This window comes from Cylas formicarius, unplaced genomic scaffold, assembly GCF_029955315.1.
Source record: "Cylas formicarius isolate icCylForm1 unplaced genomic scaffold, icCylForm1.1 PGA_scaffold_7__23_contigs__length_41026272, whole genome shotgun sequence".
Lineage (NCBI taxonomy): Eukaryota > Metazoa > Arthropoda > Insecta > Coleoptera > Brentidae > Cylas > Cylas formicarius.
Window position 1 is genome coordinate 13310208 of NW_026844352.1, and position 18537 is coordinate 13328744.

The 18537-nt window shown below is 36.4% G+C and overlaps 2 protein-coding genes and 1 long non-coding RNA gene across 3 annotated transcripts; 2 read left to right on the forward strand and 1 right to left on the reverse strand.

The window, feature by feature from the left end:
* Positions 1-5230: 5230 nt before the first annotated feature.
* On the reverse strand, positions 5231-7106 carry LOC132704705 (uncharacterized). The gene is made up of 2 exons (XM_060674885.1): positions 6636-7106; positions 5231-5928 (listed from the first exon to the last, which is right to left on the reverse strand). Exons 1-2 carry the CDS (start codon positions 6700-6702, stop codon positions 5579-5581), a joined length of 417 nt encoding a protein of 138 aa, XP_060530868.1. The 5' UTR covers positions 6703-7106; the 3' UTR covers positions 5231-5578.
* Positions 7102-11687, forward strand: LOC132704706 (uncharacterized). Its single transcript, XR_009619307.1, has 4 exons — positions 7102-7206; positions 7267-7330; positions 7388-7716; positions 11539-11687. It is a non-coding gene; the product is annotated as an uncharacterized LOC132704706 (long non-coding RNA).
* Positions 9637-11796, forward strand: LOC132704704 (uncharacterized). The gene is made up of 2 exons (XM_060674883.1): positions 9637-11620; positions 11682-11796. The coding sequence occupies exon 1, from the start codon at positions 9718-9720 to the stop codon at positions 11509-11511; it is 1794 nt and encodes a 597-aa protein (XP_060530866.1). The 5' UTR covers positions 9637-9717; the 3' UTR covers positions 11512-11620; positions 11682-11796.
* Positions 11797-18537: the final 6741 nt, after the last annotated feature.

Below are 18537 nucleotides of genomic sequence, written 5' to 3' on the forward strand. Positions count from 1 at the left end.
TAAAATTGCGAATTTGATTGACTAAGTCTCAAAGCCCCTGCATGAAAATGAAATCAGAAAACTACTGAAGGTGGAATTGTTTTGTTCAAAGTCTCATTCATACGTAATTTACGAACAATAGATAATAAATTTTGATTGCAATCAATCCATTAATCTTTAATACAAATACATGAAATTATATAAAGGAGGAAAATACTTAACCGACGAAATAAATAGATTTTAAGTGGAAATTTTCTAAAAAAAATTGTTTGTACCCATATCTAATATTTGCAGAGTGATTAAAATTACGTATGAAACTGTTTTCTATGTTCAATATAGAGAAAACCGATATATTAATCACATATCGATTTTCAAGAAAATGGCTAGAAAAATTCTATTCTGATTTGATTTGGTTGTAGTTTTTGATAAGACAATGCCATTTGGGACGAATGAACCATTTTATTCTTCTACCTCCTTCCGCTCTTGTGTACAAATTTTGAGTATTTTGGGTTAAAGGTGATTTGTCGTGTCGAAAAATGCAACAAACAAAACGTACAATTTTTGCATGGTATAGAGATGTTAAAGACCTATGACTTTATGACCAGTCTCTTATCGTCAGAGCAAGTTGACGTTTTCTTCAATCCTTTCCAAAAATATCTCACCTGATAGTGCAAGTCTAGGTTTAGTATTCTTCGGACGATACTATTTGAAATTTCAATTTCAATTCCTACGAAGAATAAGAGACAATGGAAGTTTTTCATTATAGAATGCTCGATATTGTTTTTTATAGTTTTTATTAGAAACATACGTTTTATGCCTAAAGTTTCACCCCTCACAGGACTTTTTTTCCTGCTTTCAGAGTTTTCATAGTTTTTGTGGTTAGAAATCATTCATAATTTATGTTATTTTGTAATGTCTATGTGTAAAACAAAATTATTTACACTTTAGTGGACTCGGGGACTTGACTATAGCGGTTCAAAAAGGTCCAAGATAACCAAAATCCCATTTGTTTAGTTACCCTGTGCATTCGCCATTTTTGACATTGTTTGTTACTTAAAAAAATCATAAATTAATTTAGAAACGAAGACTCGGCGTTATTAGTGTTGGTGTATTTCTTTCATGGGGGATGTAAAAGGCTCAAAAGGCGCTGTGTCTGTGGGCTGCGGAAGTTTGGTCATGTTACGTTTCTGTATAAAGGCAGAAACTGAATGTTAATATAATGTTTATAATAAACATACGAGATCTATTATGTCCTGCTATCGAAGTGCTTTGTTTCTTAAGAGCCTTAATTTCCAAAATTTTAAATATTTATTTAAAAAAATTAAGTTATATATTTTTTCCACTCTCTTCTGTAAAATACTTAATTATACACAGTTCTAGAGTGCGGGAAGAGTCACTTTACCACGTGAGCTTTTTGTCCCACAGATGCGAGCCATTTCGGACATCTCCTGGATATTACTGCACAGATTTGGGAGCAATCGGATGTTTTCGGAGATTTTACTGCAAGGCTTGAATGTATTGTATGTTTTACAAAAATGGGACCAAACTTCCGCAGCACACACGCCTTTTGAGCCGTTTACCCAACCTCCACGAAAGAAATACACCAACACTAATAACGCCTAGTCTTCGTTTCTTAATTTTTATTTATTTATATATTTATGATTTTTTTAAGACGTCTAAGGGAGAAGAAAAACTTTTTATACCGTTTATCACACTCGTTGCATAATTAATTATTAATGAAGTTCTAAATGTCATGTATTGTAAAAAAATACAAATATGTAATTAACAAATGTTGCTTTTTGCAATTCTTACACATGTTGCACATATTTGAAGAATTAAGTGGTAGATTCAGATTGTTAGGATGCCTTAATGTGAGTATAAGAACCTTACGTAGCATTCCGATAAAAGAGAATCACCAATCAAACGGATGATATGTAAAAAAAATCTACCTATAGCCATTGGTATGTGATGTGAAGATTAAAAAAAATGTTTCCACAAATCTTTTACTTTAATATTATTTATTATTTCATGATTGGTACAGTTATAGATATTATAACGCTAAAAAAATATATTTAAAAGATATATTTTCACTCTGAACCGTAACAAGTGAAGAGGTTCAAAAAACGCTAATCACAAAAAAAATCCCTTGCTGTAGGTCCTAATCTAGTGAATCTTCAAATGGTTCTGGTTTGCTGCCAATATTATTTCGTATTTAACGAATATTAGAAATACCTGTATACTTAATGATTTAAGGCACTCTTGCGTGCCTCTTTAAAATTATGTGTGGATTGGAAAATACCTAAGGGAATATGAGACACTTTTCGAACGGTAGTCAGCATTTAGGTCAGGTTGTAGCTGCGCGACTGCTCTGGCGAATATAACAAATGAGATTTTTGAGAAAATTGGGTGCAAGTAAAAGCCGAAATCGAAGACGATGTAAACAATTTAAAGATCAATCCTACAATCCTAGTTATGTTCTTGGGAAAAAAAATAATGTCGAAAAAAATATGCGGGCAATTCTAGAAAATGAGAATTTACAAAACACCCACTGTGCAAAAATCCTTGGTGTTATGACGAATGTTGATATGCCATTAAAAGAGCTGCATACGCAGGTCTAAAATTACTTTATTCGCATAGGCTACAAAGCTAAAACTTCCCCTTTCAGATTCTTTGATACCTATCGGGAGGTAAATTGTAAAAGAGGAAGAAGAATTGTGATGTAATATGCAGATCACGTATTGTCCAGAAAGATCAACTACGTATACAGAAAGTACAGAAATCCTATTTTCGTTTCCTTAATAGGATTAAGAAATAGCAATAAATATCTTATAAGTTGCGTGACGCAAAATTTCGTACTGTGGAGACAGAAGGCAATTTCACTCTCTAGAATTCTTTCACACTGTCATAACAACAAATTGTGCACAGTGTTTAACAAATAAAATAACTTATACGACTGCATTCATAACCTACACTTAAGATTCCGCTGGTGAATTTTTCATCCACATCACAGGTCAGCTAGGTTTGAGATAAGTTTCGCCTATTCATCGCCTATCTAATAATAATCCCTGTACAGTACAATTAGTTCAAAAAGAAGCATAAAAATATGTTATTCAGTGCTTCCCGATTCGATAGACTATTACTTTGATAGGAGTTCTCCTTGCGTTGGCTGATTTCAGTAATTTGAAATTTGCAACTTATCTAGATGCATAAAAAATGTTGTAATTGAGAAACATAAAAATTCCAAACAATATATTATTAAAAATATATTAAATTACTATTAAAAATTAATGTCGGCTCAAAATTAAAAATTGCCATTAACACTGCTCTGTACACTGACCTTTTTGTAGAGATTATAACGTTATCTCTAACCCAACTGCTTATAAAATTTTCCGTAAATCTAGTTTTACTTTAAGAAAGAATTCACCATACCCGTAAAGGAATGGGCCGAATCACAATTGCTTCCATCCTGTCAAACTAACGTGAAAAATAGTGAAACCATGAAACTCTCCTCAACTACCAAATACTGTGGTAAATGTATCATTGCATCAACTTTCTGAGTCGGAAAAATTAGTCTTGGAAAAGGTTCCAATTTCGTCCTAGCTCCACTTATTATCCCAAAGGAGGAAATCATTTCAAATGGCGAGTTTATCCTAAACAAACTGCATGAAATTGGATTTAAAACCGCAAAAATCCTTAGAAAATCTAAACCTCCTAAATCTAATATTCCAATGCTTGAACGCATTGCTCTAAAATCTCTAAAGTGTAATCCCGAAATTCTATTTCTAAAAGCAGATAAAGAAAATGCAACGGTGATTATGAACACAACTGATTAGCAGGGAAAAACTCAAGTTATTCTTACAGACGGTTCCTATCGTCAATTTAAAAAAGATCCTATGCAACGCAACCTTAAATGCTATTTGTCTGTCACACGTCATAAATTCCTCGTGACTATGGACTCCCTGACATTTACATAAAAGGATTACCCCTTCGACCAATTCTCAGCAGCAACATATTCTGAAATCTCATTCTATAAAAATAAAATTTTTGCATGTAATCAATTTTTCTACCAAAGAAAAAGCCGAGAATCCATAAAAATCTATAAGCAACCCATCTGAACCACAACTCAGGTCTTTAACTTTCGCCAAGATGGGAATCAGTAATACGGAACAATGTTCATGCCCATGCTTTAGCTCCCTTAAACATTATATAAGCAGGTACAGAGTAAAATGCTTGCCAGTTTCTGAAAAAGCTAACAGGATGACTGGCGAAACGTCAGTAAGATTGAGTTAAAAACAATCAGCCCAGGAGGGGTGCAGAAGATTTGTAAATAGTATTACTATAGTCTGTGGAAGTTTCTTTAAAAATAAAGTCATCAAGGATAGGACTATTTTCACCTTTGGTGATTTCTAATTTCTATTTTATTATTTTTATTCACGGGTGCTTGTTCACCAACCGTTGAATTAAAAAATGTCGAATTCAATTCAATTACTAATTTTTCAAAGAAACTTCCACAGGCTATTGTGGAAGTTTCTTACTTTTTACAAAACTTCGGGATTCCTCCTGTGTCAGTTTTTGCTGATTCGAAATTGCTGACGTTTCACTATTCATCCTGTTGGCTTCTTCAGAGCTTGACTGACGCTGTTTCAGTTTCAGTTTCAGTCAAACTCTGCAGAAGCCAACAGGATGATTGGCAAAACGTCAGCAATTTCAACTCAGCAAAAACTGACGCAGGAGGAATCCAGAAGTTTTGTAAAAAGCAATTGTATTACTTTTCGCAACTAATAGAACATAGAAAACGGGCAAGCTTAGTAAACGTTAGGAATTCTGTAAAATTTTGTTGGCTGCCATTGCACGAAGTCCAGGCAGTAGAGATATCGTCCACATATTCTTTGTCAGCTATTAGATATGAGGGGAATTGACTATCCATAATTTCTAGTGGTCAATAGAAGAACTAGACTATCGATCACAACTGTTGGAAAAGTGGTGATATTCAATAAAGAACCAATGCACTATGAAATGTCGCTATTCTTCAAATAACTGGTTAACTCAACTGAATTTTTGGTAGAATATACGCTCTGCAAGGCAGTTGTACTTCTGTGTTAAGCCATGAATTTAGATTGTAAAAAGACGAACCTGTGAAAGATACTAGGGGTCGAGCTTGGGATCTATATTATTTAATCTTTCTTTAATACATCACATTATAACGAGACAAGAAAGTAGATGTATAGTGCCGATATAAGCAACAGAAACCGTACATAACCTCAATTTCCTAACCCCCCCGCAGCGGGGGCCCCCCGCGCGTGGCGTCCTAGTGTCCCCCCTGTCTACCAGAGTGCGCTCCGCCCCCCACCCAGCTTGTGTAGCGTCCTGTTTTGCCCCGGTTCCGCCCGTCGCTGCTAGATGTCGCGCGCTTGTGTCGCCAGCTTGTGTAGCGTCCTGTTTTGCCCCGGTTCCGCCCGTCGCTGCTAGATGTCGCGCGCTCCGACCGTCGTAGGCCCCCCCCCCCGGTAGAGGGCGGTGACGGTGCGGCGCGGTGACGCGGTGGATCGGGAGGATAATTAAATAAACTTGAATTTTCATATATTTTATTTTATTTTATTTATAAAATTGGTCTGGCGAGGAGTTTCTTCTTCTTTTTATGTCGATTCAGTCGACCATCCCATTGTTCCTGTTCCTTGCGTTGTTCTTCCCGTTCCCGGAGGAAATCTAAATACGAAGTGCACTCCTCGCCGTCCCACTCCGTCGACCACCCACCCGGGTACTCCTGCTGCTCCTTTGTTTCTTTTGATCCACCGGGTTGCTCCTGCTGCTGGTGATGTTCCCTTGTCGTTTCATGTCGTACCGGGAATTCTAACCCCCGGTACTCTTTGTGTGATTTGAATATGTGACGCCCTAAGCGATGCGCCAACATAATATGCGACTTGTCATACGGACAAACCGCGATTTTTTCTAGAACAAAACAAAGTATGATATGTAGCGTTTCCTATAAAACACACATTTTTTTTTTAAACAAAACTTCCAAAAAGGGGGGTTATCAAATTATTTTAAAAATTGTTTTTTAAGTTATACGCGCATACCAAAATTCACGTTTCAATTCACTGTCATTTAAATGATAAGTGTATTATTGTCAAAAGGGCAAACTGCAATTTTTTAGTACAAAAAATAAACAAAAATATGTATATAGTTCGCGTTTTCCCCATAAAACGCACATTTTTGAAACAAAACTTTCAGTAAGTGGGGGGTCATCAAATAATTTTAAAAATTGTTTATTTTTTAAAAGCCAAAATTCCCTATTCACTGTCATTTAAAAGATATTAAAAACGCTCAATTTAATTCGATTATTATTGTCAAAAAGGCAAACTGCAATTTTTTAGTACAAAAAATAAAACATATTTCGCGTTTTCCCCATAAAACGCACATTTTTGAAACAAATTTAAAAATTGTTTATTTTTTAAAAGCCAAAATTCCCTTTTCCATTCACTGTCATTTAAAAGATATTAAAAACACTCAATTTAAATCGGTTATTATGCAACGTAAAAAAGATGAGTATCATATTTTAAAAACAGGTAGAAACTAACCAAAAAAGTGATAACCCAAACTGAAACCCACAAGAAAAGACGCGCACTGTATAAAGGTAATTAAAATATAAAACTTACCAGTATTATTATGTATTCCTTGCACTGAATATAGTCTATAATACACATGCAACGTATTTATACACATGCACTCCCTTCCATGGTTGAATTAAAAGTCGAAAGGTCTTCTACCCACAAGCACCAATGCCGATTTGAATAGACGCGATGTTGTCGCCAGACAACCGTGCAGGTAGAAGTCTCAAGGTCAACACGCTTTCACACGGGAACGCAACCGCTTCGGACGTTGGACGAACGTATGTTGCCGCAAAAGATCAAGGCCAACTTGCTTTCATTTTTTACAATCTCCGTATGGGATGTGGAATTTCAAAACGCGCCGAGTCTAAATGTCAAGTTGTTTTGCTTGTTGAGAATAATAATTAATTGCCCGTTTATATTTGCTCCGTGGGATTAACGTAATGGGAAAAATTTGTTGCAACGCATGTGGAGGTGTCTTCGTTAGTTAACTTTTAGAAAGTATTCTCGCACCGTATAAATACATCTCATTTTTCTCTGTTTTGTCAGTAGTTGTTTTTGGTATTATTCGTGCAACGTGGAAGCTAACTTAGTGGTTTGGTGTTCGTACAAAAAAGCAGTAAGTACCTTTTTTATTGTTTTATTTTAATTCTTTAACATTTGTTATTATTTTATAAAGGTCTTAAAGATCATCTTAGTACTCTCAACCCGTAACCGCAAATAGAATAGCAGCAATCTTAAGCGTAAGTTTTTTTTATTTTTTTTTATTTTGAGATAAAATAATTAATAATAATTTATAGATGGACTTAAGTCAACTGAATCAAACCTGTCTTGCAGAAGGTGATTTTGAGCAGCCGATTGTCAAACTGCATGAATTGCCGATAGGCGTTCCGTTTAAAATTACTAGAGCCAAAATTGTTAATACAAAATTTGGCAATTCCGTGTTGCTGCAATTAGAAAATTCCGTAGTATTTCTTCCTACTCGCGTGACAGAAGCTTTCCGTCCGAGACTAGAACACTTTGCGTCGGGGCAGTACAAACTGGTCTACGAGGGATCCAAAGATATTGGAAAGCCCAACTTTTTAAAGAAATTCAAAATAATTCAAAATTAATCAACATATTATACAGGGTAAGTCTTATTTACTGTTATATATTTAATAAACCACGATGCGCGTAAAGCAGATCATTCATAGAGCGCAAATCTTAATTTTAACCTTACAAAAATTAAAAAAGCATATTTCCGACAAGTTCACTCTTAGAGATAGTGATGTGTGGCTTAGGAGACTAAATAAAAATATTGAATCTTGCAACCAAATCGTTTCTAACGAAAAGGATTTATCTATTGGGTTAAAAAGAAAATTACAAACTACAATTCAACATCTGAAAGCTATTAGAAAAATTATTCTTAATTATCAACATAAGCATTTTGGATTGGGATTACAAAGTAGTAGCCGCGAGACAAACACAAATGAAATGGTTGTATGGGAATCGGTATCGTCGTGTTCCAGGGAAGAGTTCAGACCGGTGTCATAATTAATTTACTTCATAAAGATTTAATTCAATTTTTAAACGATTGTCGTCCAATATTTCAACAAAAAATTAGTCAAATTTTAAAGAAATTTTTATTGCTGAAAGTAAATACCACATTTTGCGGTGAATTTATTAAGGCAAAAAATGATGTCCAAGGCGAAGTTGATGTTAAATATCTGAGTACCGGAAATGCTGTAGTTGATTTAGGAACAGAATTGAATGATTGGTTTGTTGAAAATGTGCAAGATAAAATTTTAAATCAAATGTCAGAGTTTCAGGAACGTGATTTCGGGTGGGCTTTAAATAATATTATTTATTTAGAGATTAACATTAATAAATTTGAAATGGGTAACGGGTCATCCTTCGTTGAGTTGCCTAAAGAAATTGCGAATAAAAGGGCTTGTATTAACATTAGAAATGACGATCAAGCGTGTTTTTATTGGTCAGTTGTATGCGGACTCTTTCCAGCACGTTTTCGTCAGTATTTACCCTCTTCATATCCATACTACAAAAGTGTTTTGAAAACTGAAAATTTACAAACACCTATGGAAATGAATAAAATAAGCAAATTTGAAAAAGACAATGATATTTCCATCAATGTTTATATCTTAGAGTTTAATAAAAATGAAAAAACTAGTTTTTTTTCCGTGTTACCTGCACGATTAACAAAAGAAAAACGCGAAAAACATTCAAATTTGTTGTTAATACAAAAGTTAATGATTTTGATCCTGATCCGCAAGATAATGATCATGAAGAAATAAAATATCACTATTGTTACATTAAAAATTTGTCTCGATTAGTTTCCTCACAGCTCAGTAAATATAATCACAAGAAATACATTTGCGATAGGTGTTTGAATTATTTCAATAACGAAACTCGTCTACATGACCACGAAACAATATGTTCCAGTTTCAATGAGTATAAAGTGTCTTTTCCCAAATATGATTACGTTGAATTTCGAAACCATATATATAAACAAAGGACTCCGTTTGTAATTTACGCCGATTTTGAGAGTCCATTGAGAAAAGTAAATTTGAAAATTTCAGATAAAACCTCGAAATACCAAAAGCACGAAGCTTACAGTGCTGCATATTACTTTAAATGTTCTTATGATGATTCAATATCATTTTTCAAAAGTTATCGTGGTCTAGATTGTATTGATTGGTTCGTGGAGGAAATATCTAATTTATCAAAATTTGTTCGTTCAAAATTTAAGGATATTATACCAATGGATAGTGAAATTAGTCTAGATCAAAGGTCGAGTCATTGTCATATTTGTGAAAAACCTTTTTTAAAAGAAGATGTTATTGTTCGTGACCATGATCATTTTACTGGTAAATTTAGAGGTTTTGCCCATCAGGCTTGTAATTTAAATTTTAAAAAAATATTTGTAGTGCCCGTAGTATTCCAGAACCTTTCTGGATACGATAGCCACTTCCTGCTTCCGGTTTTAGCAAAAAAAAGCTATGTATCTATAGTTCTGGTTAATAAGGAAAAATACATCTCTTTTACATATTTCGAACCTGATTATAACATAAAATTTAGATTTATAGATTCGTTTAGATTTTTGGGAGCATCTCTGGATAATTTAGTTTCCAGTATGGATAAAAATGAACTATATATTTTAAGAAAAGAATTTTCCGATCTCGACGAATCAAAATTAAATTTACTGTCGCAAAAAGGTATTTTTTGTTACGATTACATCGACCATATAGACAAATTAAATGAAACAACTTTACCCCCGATTGAAGAATTCTATAATAAATTAAGTGAAAGCAATATTAGTGAAGAAAAATATTCCCACGCACAAAGTGTTTGGCAGTCGTTTGAAATAAAAAATTTAGGCGAGTATTCAGATTTGTATTTAAAAACCGACGTTATTCTTCTGGCAGATATATTCGAAAATTTTCGAAAAACTTGTATGGCAACACACGTTTTGGATCCGGCGTGGTATTTCAGTATGCCCGGGTATACATGGGATTGCATGCTTAGATTCACAAAATGTCGTTTAGAACTTTTGCGCGACATTGACCAAATTATGTTTATCGAGCGGGCTATACGAGGTGGAATTTCGGTATGTGTTGGTAGATATGCGGAGGCCAACAATAAATATATGCCCAACTACGATTCATCCAGGGATGATTCCTATATCATGTACTTTGACGTCAATAACCTCTATGGCAAGGCCATGTGCGAGCCTCTTCCTTACGGAGGATTCGACTGGATGTCTCATCAAGAGATTGATTCATTTAATGTCATGAACATTCCAGATGAATCTTCCCAAGGATATATCCTAGAGGTAGACCTGGAATACCCGCAGAAATTACATGACACACATAGAGATTTTCCATTTTGTGCTGAACATCGAGTGCCCCCCAATTCAAAGTTACCAAAACTAATGACTATTTTGTATAATAAAGAAAAATACGTCATACACTATCGCAATTTAAAACAGGCTCTCAAAAACGGTCTCGTACTAAAGAAAATTCACAAAATATTAAAATTTAACCAATCTCGTTGGTTGAAATGTTATATCGATCATAATAATAAATTAAGAACCCAAGCAAAGACAAAATTTGGTATAAATTTATACAAATTGTTTAATAAACAATGGTACAACAACAACGGTAAAACAATGGAAAACATTCGCAAGCATCGTATTGTTAAATTTGTTAAAGCGTGGGATGGTCGCTACGGTGCGAAAAATTTAATTTCTAGTCCTAGATTTCACAGTAGAACCATACTTGATAACAATTTGTTGCTTATAGAATTAAAAAAATCGGAACTTTGCTTTAATAAGCCACTTTATATTGGAATGTCCATATTGGATTTGTCGAAAACGACCATGTACGAGTTTCATTATAATTACGTGCTTCCAAATTTGGGTCCCGAAAAATGTAAAATTCAATACATGGATACGGACAGTTTCATTTATAATATCAAATGTTATGACGCATATGAAAGCGTTATTAAGGCCGATTTAACAAAATTTGACACGTCTGATTATCCTAATGACAATCCCTATAATATACCGCAAATCAACAAAAAGGTTTTGGGGTTGATGAAGGATGAGACTAATGGCACCATCATTAGTCATTATGCGGGGTTAAGGTCGAAAATGCATACTTTCAAAATTTTAACGGGTTCGGTAGTTAAAAAGTCAAAGGGTATTCAGTACAATATTGTAAAAAATAAAATTTCATTTGATGACTACGTAGAATGCTTAACAAATTTTAGGGAAAAGTACGCCACTCAACTAACCATTCGTTCATACACTCACAATGTATTTAGCATCGAACAAATAAAAGTTGCCTTGAGTCCTTTAGACGATAAACGTTATCTTTTGCCGAATTCATATGAAACGCTTCCGTGGGGACATTATAAAGTGCCGTAATTATTTTTTAATATATTTTTGTTACAGATTATGGTCAAACAACTTACATTAGAAAGCCTTTGTATTATAACAATTTGCGAAAATATTAGGTGTAGTGCTGATTTTTTGCGTGAGTCACCTTTGCCTTGGAAACTAACGATACTAATATTTAAATATTATTCGAAATATAGATGGAGGTACCTTAAACAATTAGCGCTCCAGTCTGATGGCAATTCTTTATTAAATTTAGAATTCATTCTGTTGAATAAGAGATTTGGATCGTCTTACAGAAATAGCATTTTGGCAACTCCAACCATTGATTTTGACGGAGAATCCGCTTACTGTTTATGGGTCAGTTATTACAGGATAAAATATTCGGAAATTTTAGTTTGTAAATCTTGTCACTTTATATTTCAAGTAGTTAAAAAATTTAAAAAGAAAAATTTTAGACTTTTATTGGATCACTGTCATTTACAGCTGGATATAAATAATTTGAATGATGTATATCACGATAAACAATTCTGGTGTCAAAGCTGCTTTGAAGAAGTTTTGTTCACTGTAGAAACTGAAGATGAATGTAATTTAATGCTTCACAATGAGAGGAAATATGGAAAAAAGTTACGCTTTTCTGATAGTCCGTTGAACTATTAATACTGTGGTTTTATTATAAAATATGTAACTGTAGATAAGGCTTTTATGTATTGATTGTATTCCATTGTATTGCAACAAGAATAAACATGTATATATTTAGACGCTATTTTCTTTTTTACCACCACCACAACACCGCATAATAATTACACAGAAGTTTGTAATTGTATAATTTATTTATTATATACATTATTACTATTTTACAATTTCGTTAAATGCTAAATTATTAAATTGTTCTAGTTTTCTTTTGCACTCTTGAGCTTGCATCCGCGCCACTTGCAAGTCTGTATTAAAAAGCGCAATTTGTGTTTCAATTTCGTTGATATTGCACTCTAATCCCGACAACTGAGACGCCAAGTTTCTTTTTAAATTGAATGCCTCACAAATGACACTTTTTTCTCTACCGTCCGTGAACACTTCGAGCCAATCAGCGGATGACGTTGGAGCTGCAAACGCTTCACTTGTGGTAGTTTTCTTCTTCTTCTTGCGGGATACGACCGACGCACTTTGTTTTCGTTTTGTCGCAGATTTTTTGGTTTGTTGCTCTACAGGAACGAAGCTGGACGGGAGCACTTCTGATGAAGGAAATTGCAACTCGAAATTTTCCAATAAATTATACAATTCGTTGGATGTCACAATTTGCTCTTGAGCCATCATATACACGTATTTATGTCAGAACTTCTAAATCGAGACTAAATTTATTTCAAAACGTCTACGTTGTCTACCCACGAATCGTGCGACTTATCCAATCCCAACCAGCGCACGAGAACCATATTGCCTCGTCTGCGCAACACCTTTTCGACGAGATATAAGTCCGGGTTAACTGTCTTCTGCAATTCTTCTTCATAAAATCCGCCCATTATGGGTTTACCCTGCATATCTTGAAGCAAATACGTTACGGGGTTAGTAACCCGTACTTTAACAATTTTAAACAATTCCGTGGTCCAATTCGGTGTATAACCTTTGTTAAAAACCTGCTTGACTTTGCTGATTCTAACGATGTCGCCGACTTTAAGTTTACGAGGACCGAATATTTTTATGCTACTATACGCGGTTTTCAAAATTCTCTTTTCATTGCTCTTACTCACATCGATGGGTTTCGTACCCGTCGTTCTATGTTTTGTGTTATTATATTCATCAACGATAGAGTCGAGCACATCGATCCATATGTACGTCCCGCGTAAAGAAAAATGTCGAAACAATTTCTCTTTGAGGGTACGTATCACCCGTTCGACAATTGAGGCCTTTTTTATGCTATACTTACTATAGTGGTTAATTTTATGCTTATCCACAAGTTTCAGAAACGTGTCGTTGTAAAATTCTTTACCGAGATCCGTTTGCAAGTTTTGAGGGTGCCGTCCGTCCTTGAGAATTTTGAAAAACGCCTTGGCGATTTCGACCCCGGTTTTGGTTTTCAACGGGCGACACCATACATATTTTGAGAAACAGTCTATCACAACCAGCACGAATTTAAAATTTCTGTTTTGTTTGCTGTAGCGATCTAATTGGGCCAGATCCGCTTGCCACAGGTCGTCCATCCCTCGTATTATAGTCCGGCGGCGAGCATAATTTCTGCGTGCCGGCTTGTGCAGTTCTCGAACCAGTTGTACCTTCTCTTTATTCATAATGTGTGTTCGGTTGCGATGGAGGATTTAAAACCCTTTGTTTCAATACCTTCATTATATTCTCATTTTCGTTCGTAAGTCGCTCCATTTTGGTTACAATATCATGAAATTGCTGTGACAAAACGGCGACTTTTGTCATGTGCTTTTCCAAATCTTTCTTTGCGCTCATTTTGCTTAGCTTTTGGTGGAAAACTTCGCGAAACTGCATAATTTCATTTTCGAGTGTAGTGCTACTCATTTTCAGTTGTTCTTCAAGACGCGAGAATTTAGTTTTGTCTTCAATTTGTAATCTTTTCGTGTACGCTTCGAGTTTCTGTCCAATAATCTTTCTCAATGCAATTTTTAATAAATTACTTGTCTCATCCACATATTTTTTGTTAGCCACGTCACCGTCGTCGCTAGGCGTTTGGACATTGCAAATTTTTAAATTGTTCATATTGACGTTTCCGTCTGGCATATAATCGAGGGCGCTTCTAATCACAGTATTAGTGAAGGGTCGTTTAGAGCGCAGAGCGCTAGAACGTCCAAACTTGTCCAGACTCATCGTTAAACTAACGTATAAAACCTGATTCTTTTAGCTCTTCAACGATTGAAACTATTTCGTTATCATGAGACGTGTTGCCTGCGTGTTTCGACGCGATTAGTAATTTCAGACGCTCTACGAGTTCGTTGACGTCGTCCCAGTATACATATTCAGTAGGAGCGTCATTATAACGCATATTATAACCTTGACCGCTGTACGAGTACGAACGCGACTGAGATTTTATTAAGGGTCGGATGACCTTGGTATATTTTGGTACAGTCGATGCGCCTTTCAAACGTCCGATCGCGTCCCTGTGCACCTGGGTAGCCTCCATTATTTTTTTATATTGTGCCAAATCGTCTTTTGTGTATGCTATGGGATCTTTCAAAAACACCAAATTATACAAGCCGCGGGTACCGGAATATCTCTCGCCGTCTACAATAATATCGCCAGATCCTTGATGAAAATCCAGCGATTTATTGCCGAGAAACCATTTGGATGATATTTTGTCGTAAACGGGTCCGTAAACAATATCGGTGTCGGGCGATTTTACCCATAAATTTTGAATATATGAATGGGAAATTTCTGGATATTGTTCCAGGTATGATTGAAGGGATGCATTGGCCACGCTCGATGTGTCAAACACATCATCTTCCTCCTCATCGATATTTTGCATCTCAACGCTCTTATTGGGATCCGGCGTTTCCTGAATTTCTTCCATAGGCAAAAATGATACGTTAACCTTATTTTTTGTTTCTTCGTTCGGTTCCTTTTTGTGTTCCCGCTTGACACCTCGACGTTCAGTTTTTATTTCTGCCGGTGACGGTGATAGCTTTATTTTTGCTATACGTTCTAGCGGCTCGCTGACGGGTTTGAAAAGCTTCCGAATTGACGCATCCTCTTCGCTCTTACCCAATTTTAATGTTAAATACTTCTTTCGAATAGATCTAGACAACTCGTTTACTTTTTTTTTTTAGCGCCGCGTCGGCGATGTCGGCGGACGTCGCCTTCATGACTGTTTCTATCGACAATTAAATATCGACTTTTATATATTTATCGAAACCCTTGCGGTAGCGTCCGTTTTTTACGTCGAAATCTTTGACAATTATCAAACAGCCATACTTTTCTTTCCAGCACTCGGAACAAATTTGTTTAAACGTGTCGTATGAAACGTCGGGTGAGACATGTTCATCATAAACGTGACGTAAATTCATGTCATCCTGTTTAAACAACGCGACAATATTGCAATTGTCACGTATCAATTGCTTGGGTACCTTGGAGTATGTCTGACAGAGATAAATAGCGTCGATGGCCTTGTGTCGGCACATCGAAAAATACTCGCGAATTTTATCTTGCTTGTCGCACGCCACGTCGTCGAAAATAAACAGAGAATTCTCTTTCGCGTCGCTGGGGTCGATTATCGAGTCTCTTTCACTGTAGGGATAATATCCAACTCCTTTGACATTGCTCAATACGCGAGATAACAGTTGATATTTTGGTTGATACAACGACTTTGAGTAGACGTAAACATTTTCGAAACTTGCCCCGTTGGGGTTAAAGAGTAGCGCTAACATGGTGTTGGTTTTGCCGCAACCGCTAGGTCCGAAAAACACCGCCCTAAATGAATTGGGTAGCAGTTGACCGTGTTTGCTTTTGTTAAAGAAACCATCTCCGCAAACCAAATCTAAATTATCGATGGGGAGCTTGAGTTTCTGCTGCACCACCCGCATGACTACAATGTTTATTCGAGACACCTCGTATATATATACGACACAAGCAATTTCCTTTAATTAGTATGTTATGCTTCGCGTCCGGAAGTGGTCTCGTTAACACGCTTATTAACAAGTTACCTTTTGAAGTACACATTCCGGGTTACCAGTTTTGCGGTCCCGGTACAAAATTGGAAAAACGCTTGAACCGAGGCGATAGCGGGGTGAATCCTTTGGACGCTGCGTGTAAGGTACACGACATTGCCTATTCGCAAAACAAATCGTTAGACGAACGTCATAAAGCGGATAAAGAATTGGAAACGCGTGCGTGGCAGCGAGTAAAATCTAAAGACGCAAAGTTTGGTGAAAAAGCTGCCGCATTCTTTGTCACCGCGACTATGAAAACTAAACGTAAGCTCGGTATGGGTCAACAACGGCGTCCCTCTGTTTCGTTTCGACAGGGTGTCGTGAAAAAGGTTCGCAATGCATTAAAGAAGAAACAATTGTTTCATATCGATAACCCTAAAATGCTTAGAAGATCGGCACTGGAAGTGCTTCGAGCTGGCAGAGCCGCTGTAAGAAAAGCGGGAGGACGTAAAAAAATTAGGGTACCTAGAATTATTCCGTTCGAATCAAAATCGGGCGGTATTTACCACTTTTACCGTTATTAGGAGCGCTAGGGGCTTTAGGTTCGCTCTCGGGCGGAGCCGCTGCTATCGCTAAAACTGTCATCGATGCGAAAAACGCACGAAAGAAACTCGAAGAGGCCAACCGCCATAACCGAGCTATGGAAGAGATTGGAAAAAAGGGATCGGGTCTATTCTTGAAAAAGAGTCCACGCGGCGGATTCGGTCTTTATCTGAAGAAACAAAAAAACTCCCAATAAAGCTACCCAGAAGGGCTCTATACGACGTCGATTTAATATCTCTGGCGCGCAAATTAAAAATTCCTCACTTCAGGGGTGTTTTTATGCGAGATAGTTTACCCCGTCGAATCAGATCGCAAGAATGCGGAATCGTAAATTTGGATGTTCGTCGAAATAGAGGAACCCACTGGGTAGCATACAAAAAGAGGAAGGGAAACGATGTTGAGTATTTTGACAGTTTCGGTAACCTTAAACCACCCGCGGAACTTGTTAAATATTTCGGCAACAGCGCCATTATCTACTATAATCACGATAGATATCAAAAGTTTACGCAATACAATTGCGGTCATTTGTGTTTGCAATTTCTCTATAAAAAGGACTGAAATCGCGGACCTATAAGCAGTCAACATGTCGATCATATTTACGTTAAAAGGGCACACGTCGACATTATCCATCGACTTTGTCAATCCGCTGCAGTTGGATGAAGATGTAGAGTACGGTTTAGCGCTGATTGGATTCCACTCTTACAACAACATTCCCAACATAGATAAGGGTTCGAATAAATTTTACTACTTCGATGGTAACAATAAAGAAAACGTAATTGAAATTCCGACCGGGTCCTATGAAATTAGCGACATTGAAACCTACATTAACGAACATCTGCCAAAAAATAAGGAAGAGAAGAATACGATCCCAAAGTTAATAGAGGAGATATCAATCAAACCCAACAATAATACGATAAAGTGTGAAATCTACAGCCCCGTATACGGGGTAAACTTTAAACAACACTCGGACAGTATTGGAAAATTATTGGGGTTTTCACAGAAAATTTTGGAGTCCAATATTATGCATTCCTCAGATTTACCCGTGGATATAATAAAAGTGCGAACGATACATGTAGATAGTAACATAACGTCTGGAGCGTTCTACAACGACAGACCTTCGCACACAATTTACGAGTTTGCCTTGTTCGTCGATCCGGGGTACGCCATCGACGAAACTCCTAAATATCTAACGTACTTGCCAGTAAACAAACGACAAATCTACAACATTACCCTACAGGTTCTGGATCAAAACTTTGAGTTGGTTAATTTCCGAGGTGAAGAAATCATCATTAGATTGGAAGTTAAAAAATTAACGTAATGTTGATTTTCAACTCAATCGGAGACGCTGGTGAATATAAAAAAGCGAACATCGAAAAGGTAGGGTTAGTAACAAAACCGAGGCGTATCCGTAAAGGTCGTCTTACATTGAGCAACAAACAATTTCTCCGATCACTGGGCTACGATGTTATCGAATCAAATATTCGACATACACAGTAAGCCAAAATTTGATGAATCTATCCAGCGCGTGGAGACCCGCACCTATCATCCCTTTGTGAAATCTTTTTTGAACAACGACACCATTGAGATCACGATCAATCAAGGAGATGCCTGGCTGCTTATGTACGACGCTGCTATTTGCATTAAGGGATCGCTGAAACGTCTCACGGGAACCGACCAAGTGCAATTTGTAAACAATGCAGGAGCATTTTTTTTTGAAACTATATCGTACGAGCTGAATGGGAAAGAAGTGGATAGCGTGCGTGATCCGGGTATAGTTAGTACGATTAGAGGTTATCTATGTTACTCGAAAGATGACTCATCGCATCTAGATATTTCCGGCTGGAATTTCCCT

Coding starts and splice junctions, on each gene's coding strand:
- LOC132704705 (XM_060674885.1), bottom strand. CDS start 6,702: ATGTGTATAAATACGTTGCATGTGTATTATAGACTATATTCAGTGCAA. Junction 5,929..6,635: donor AGGAATACATAATAATACTG/GTAAGTTTTATA, acceptor GTTTTGTTCTAG/AAAAAATCGCGGTTTGTCCG.
- LOC132704704 (XM_060674883.1), top strand. CDS start 9,718: ATGGATAAAAATGAACTATATATTTTAAGAAAAGAATTTTCCGATCTC.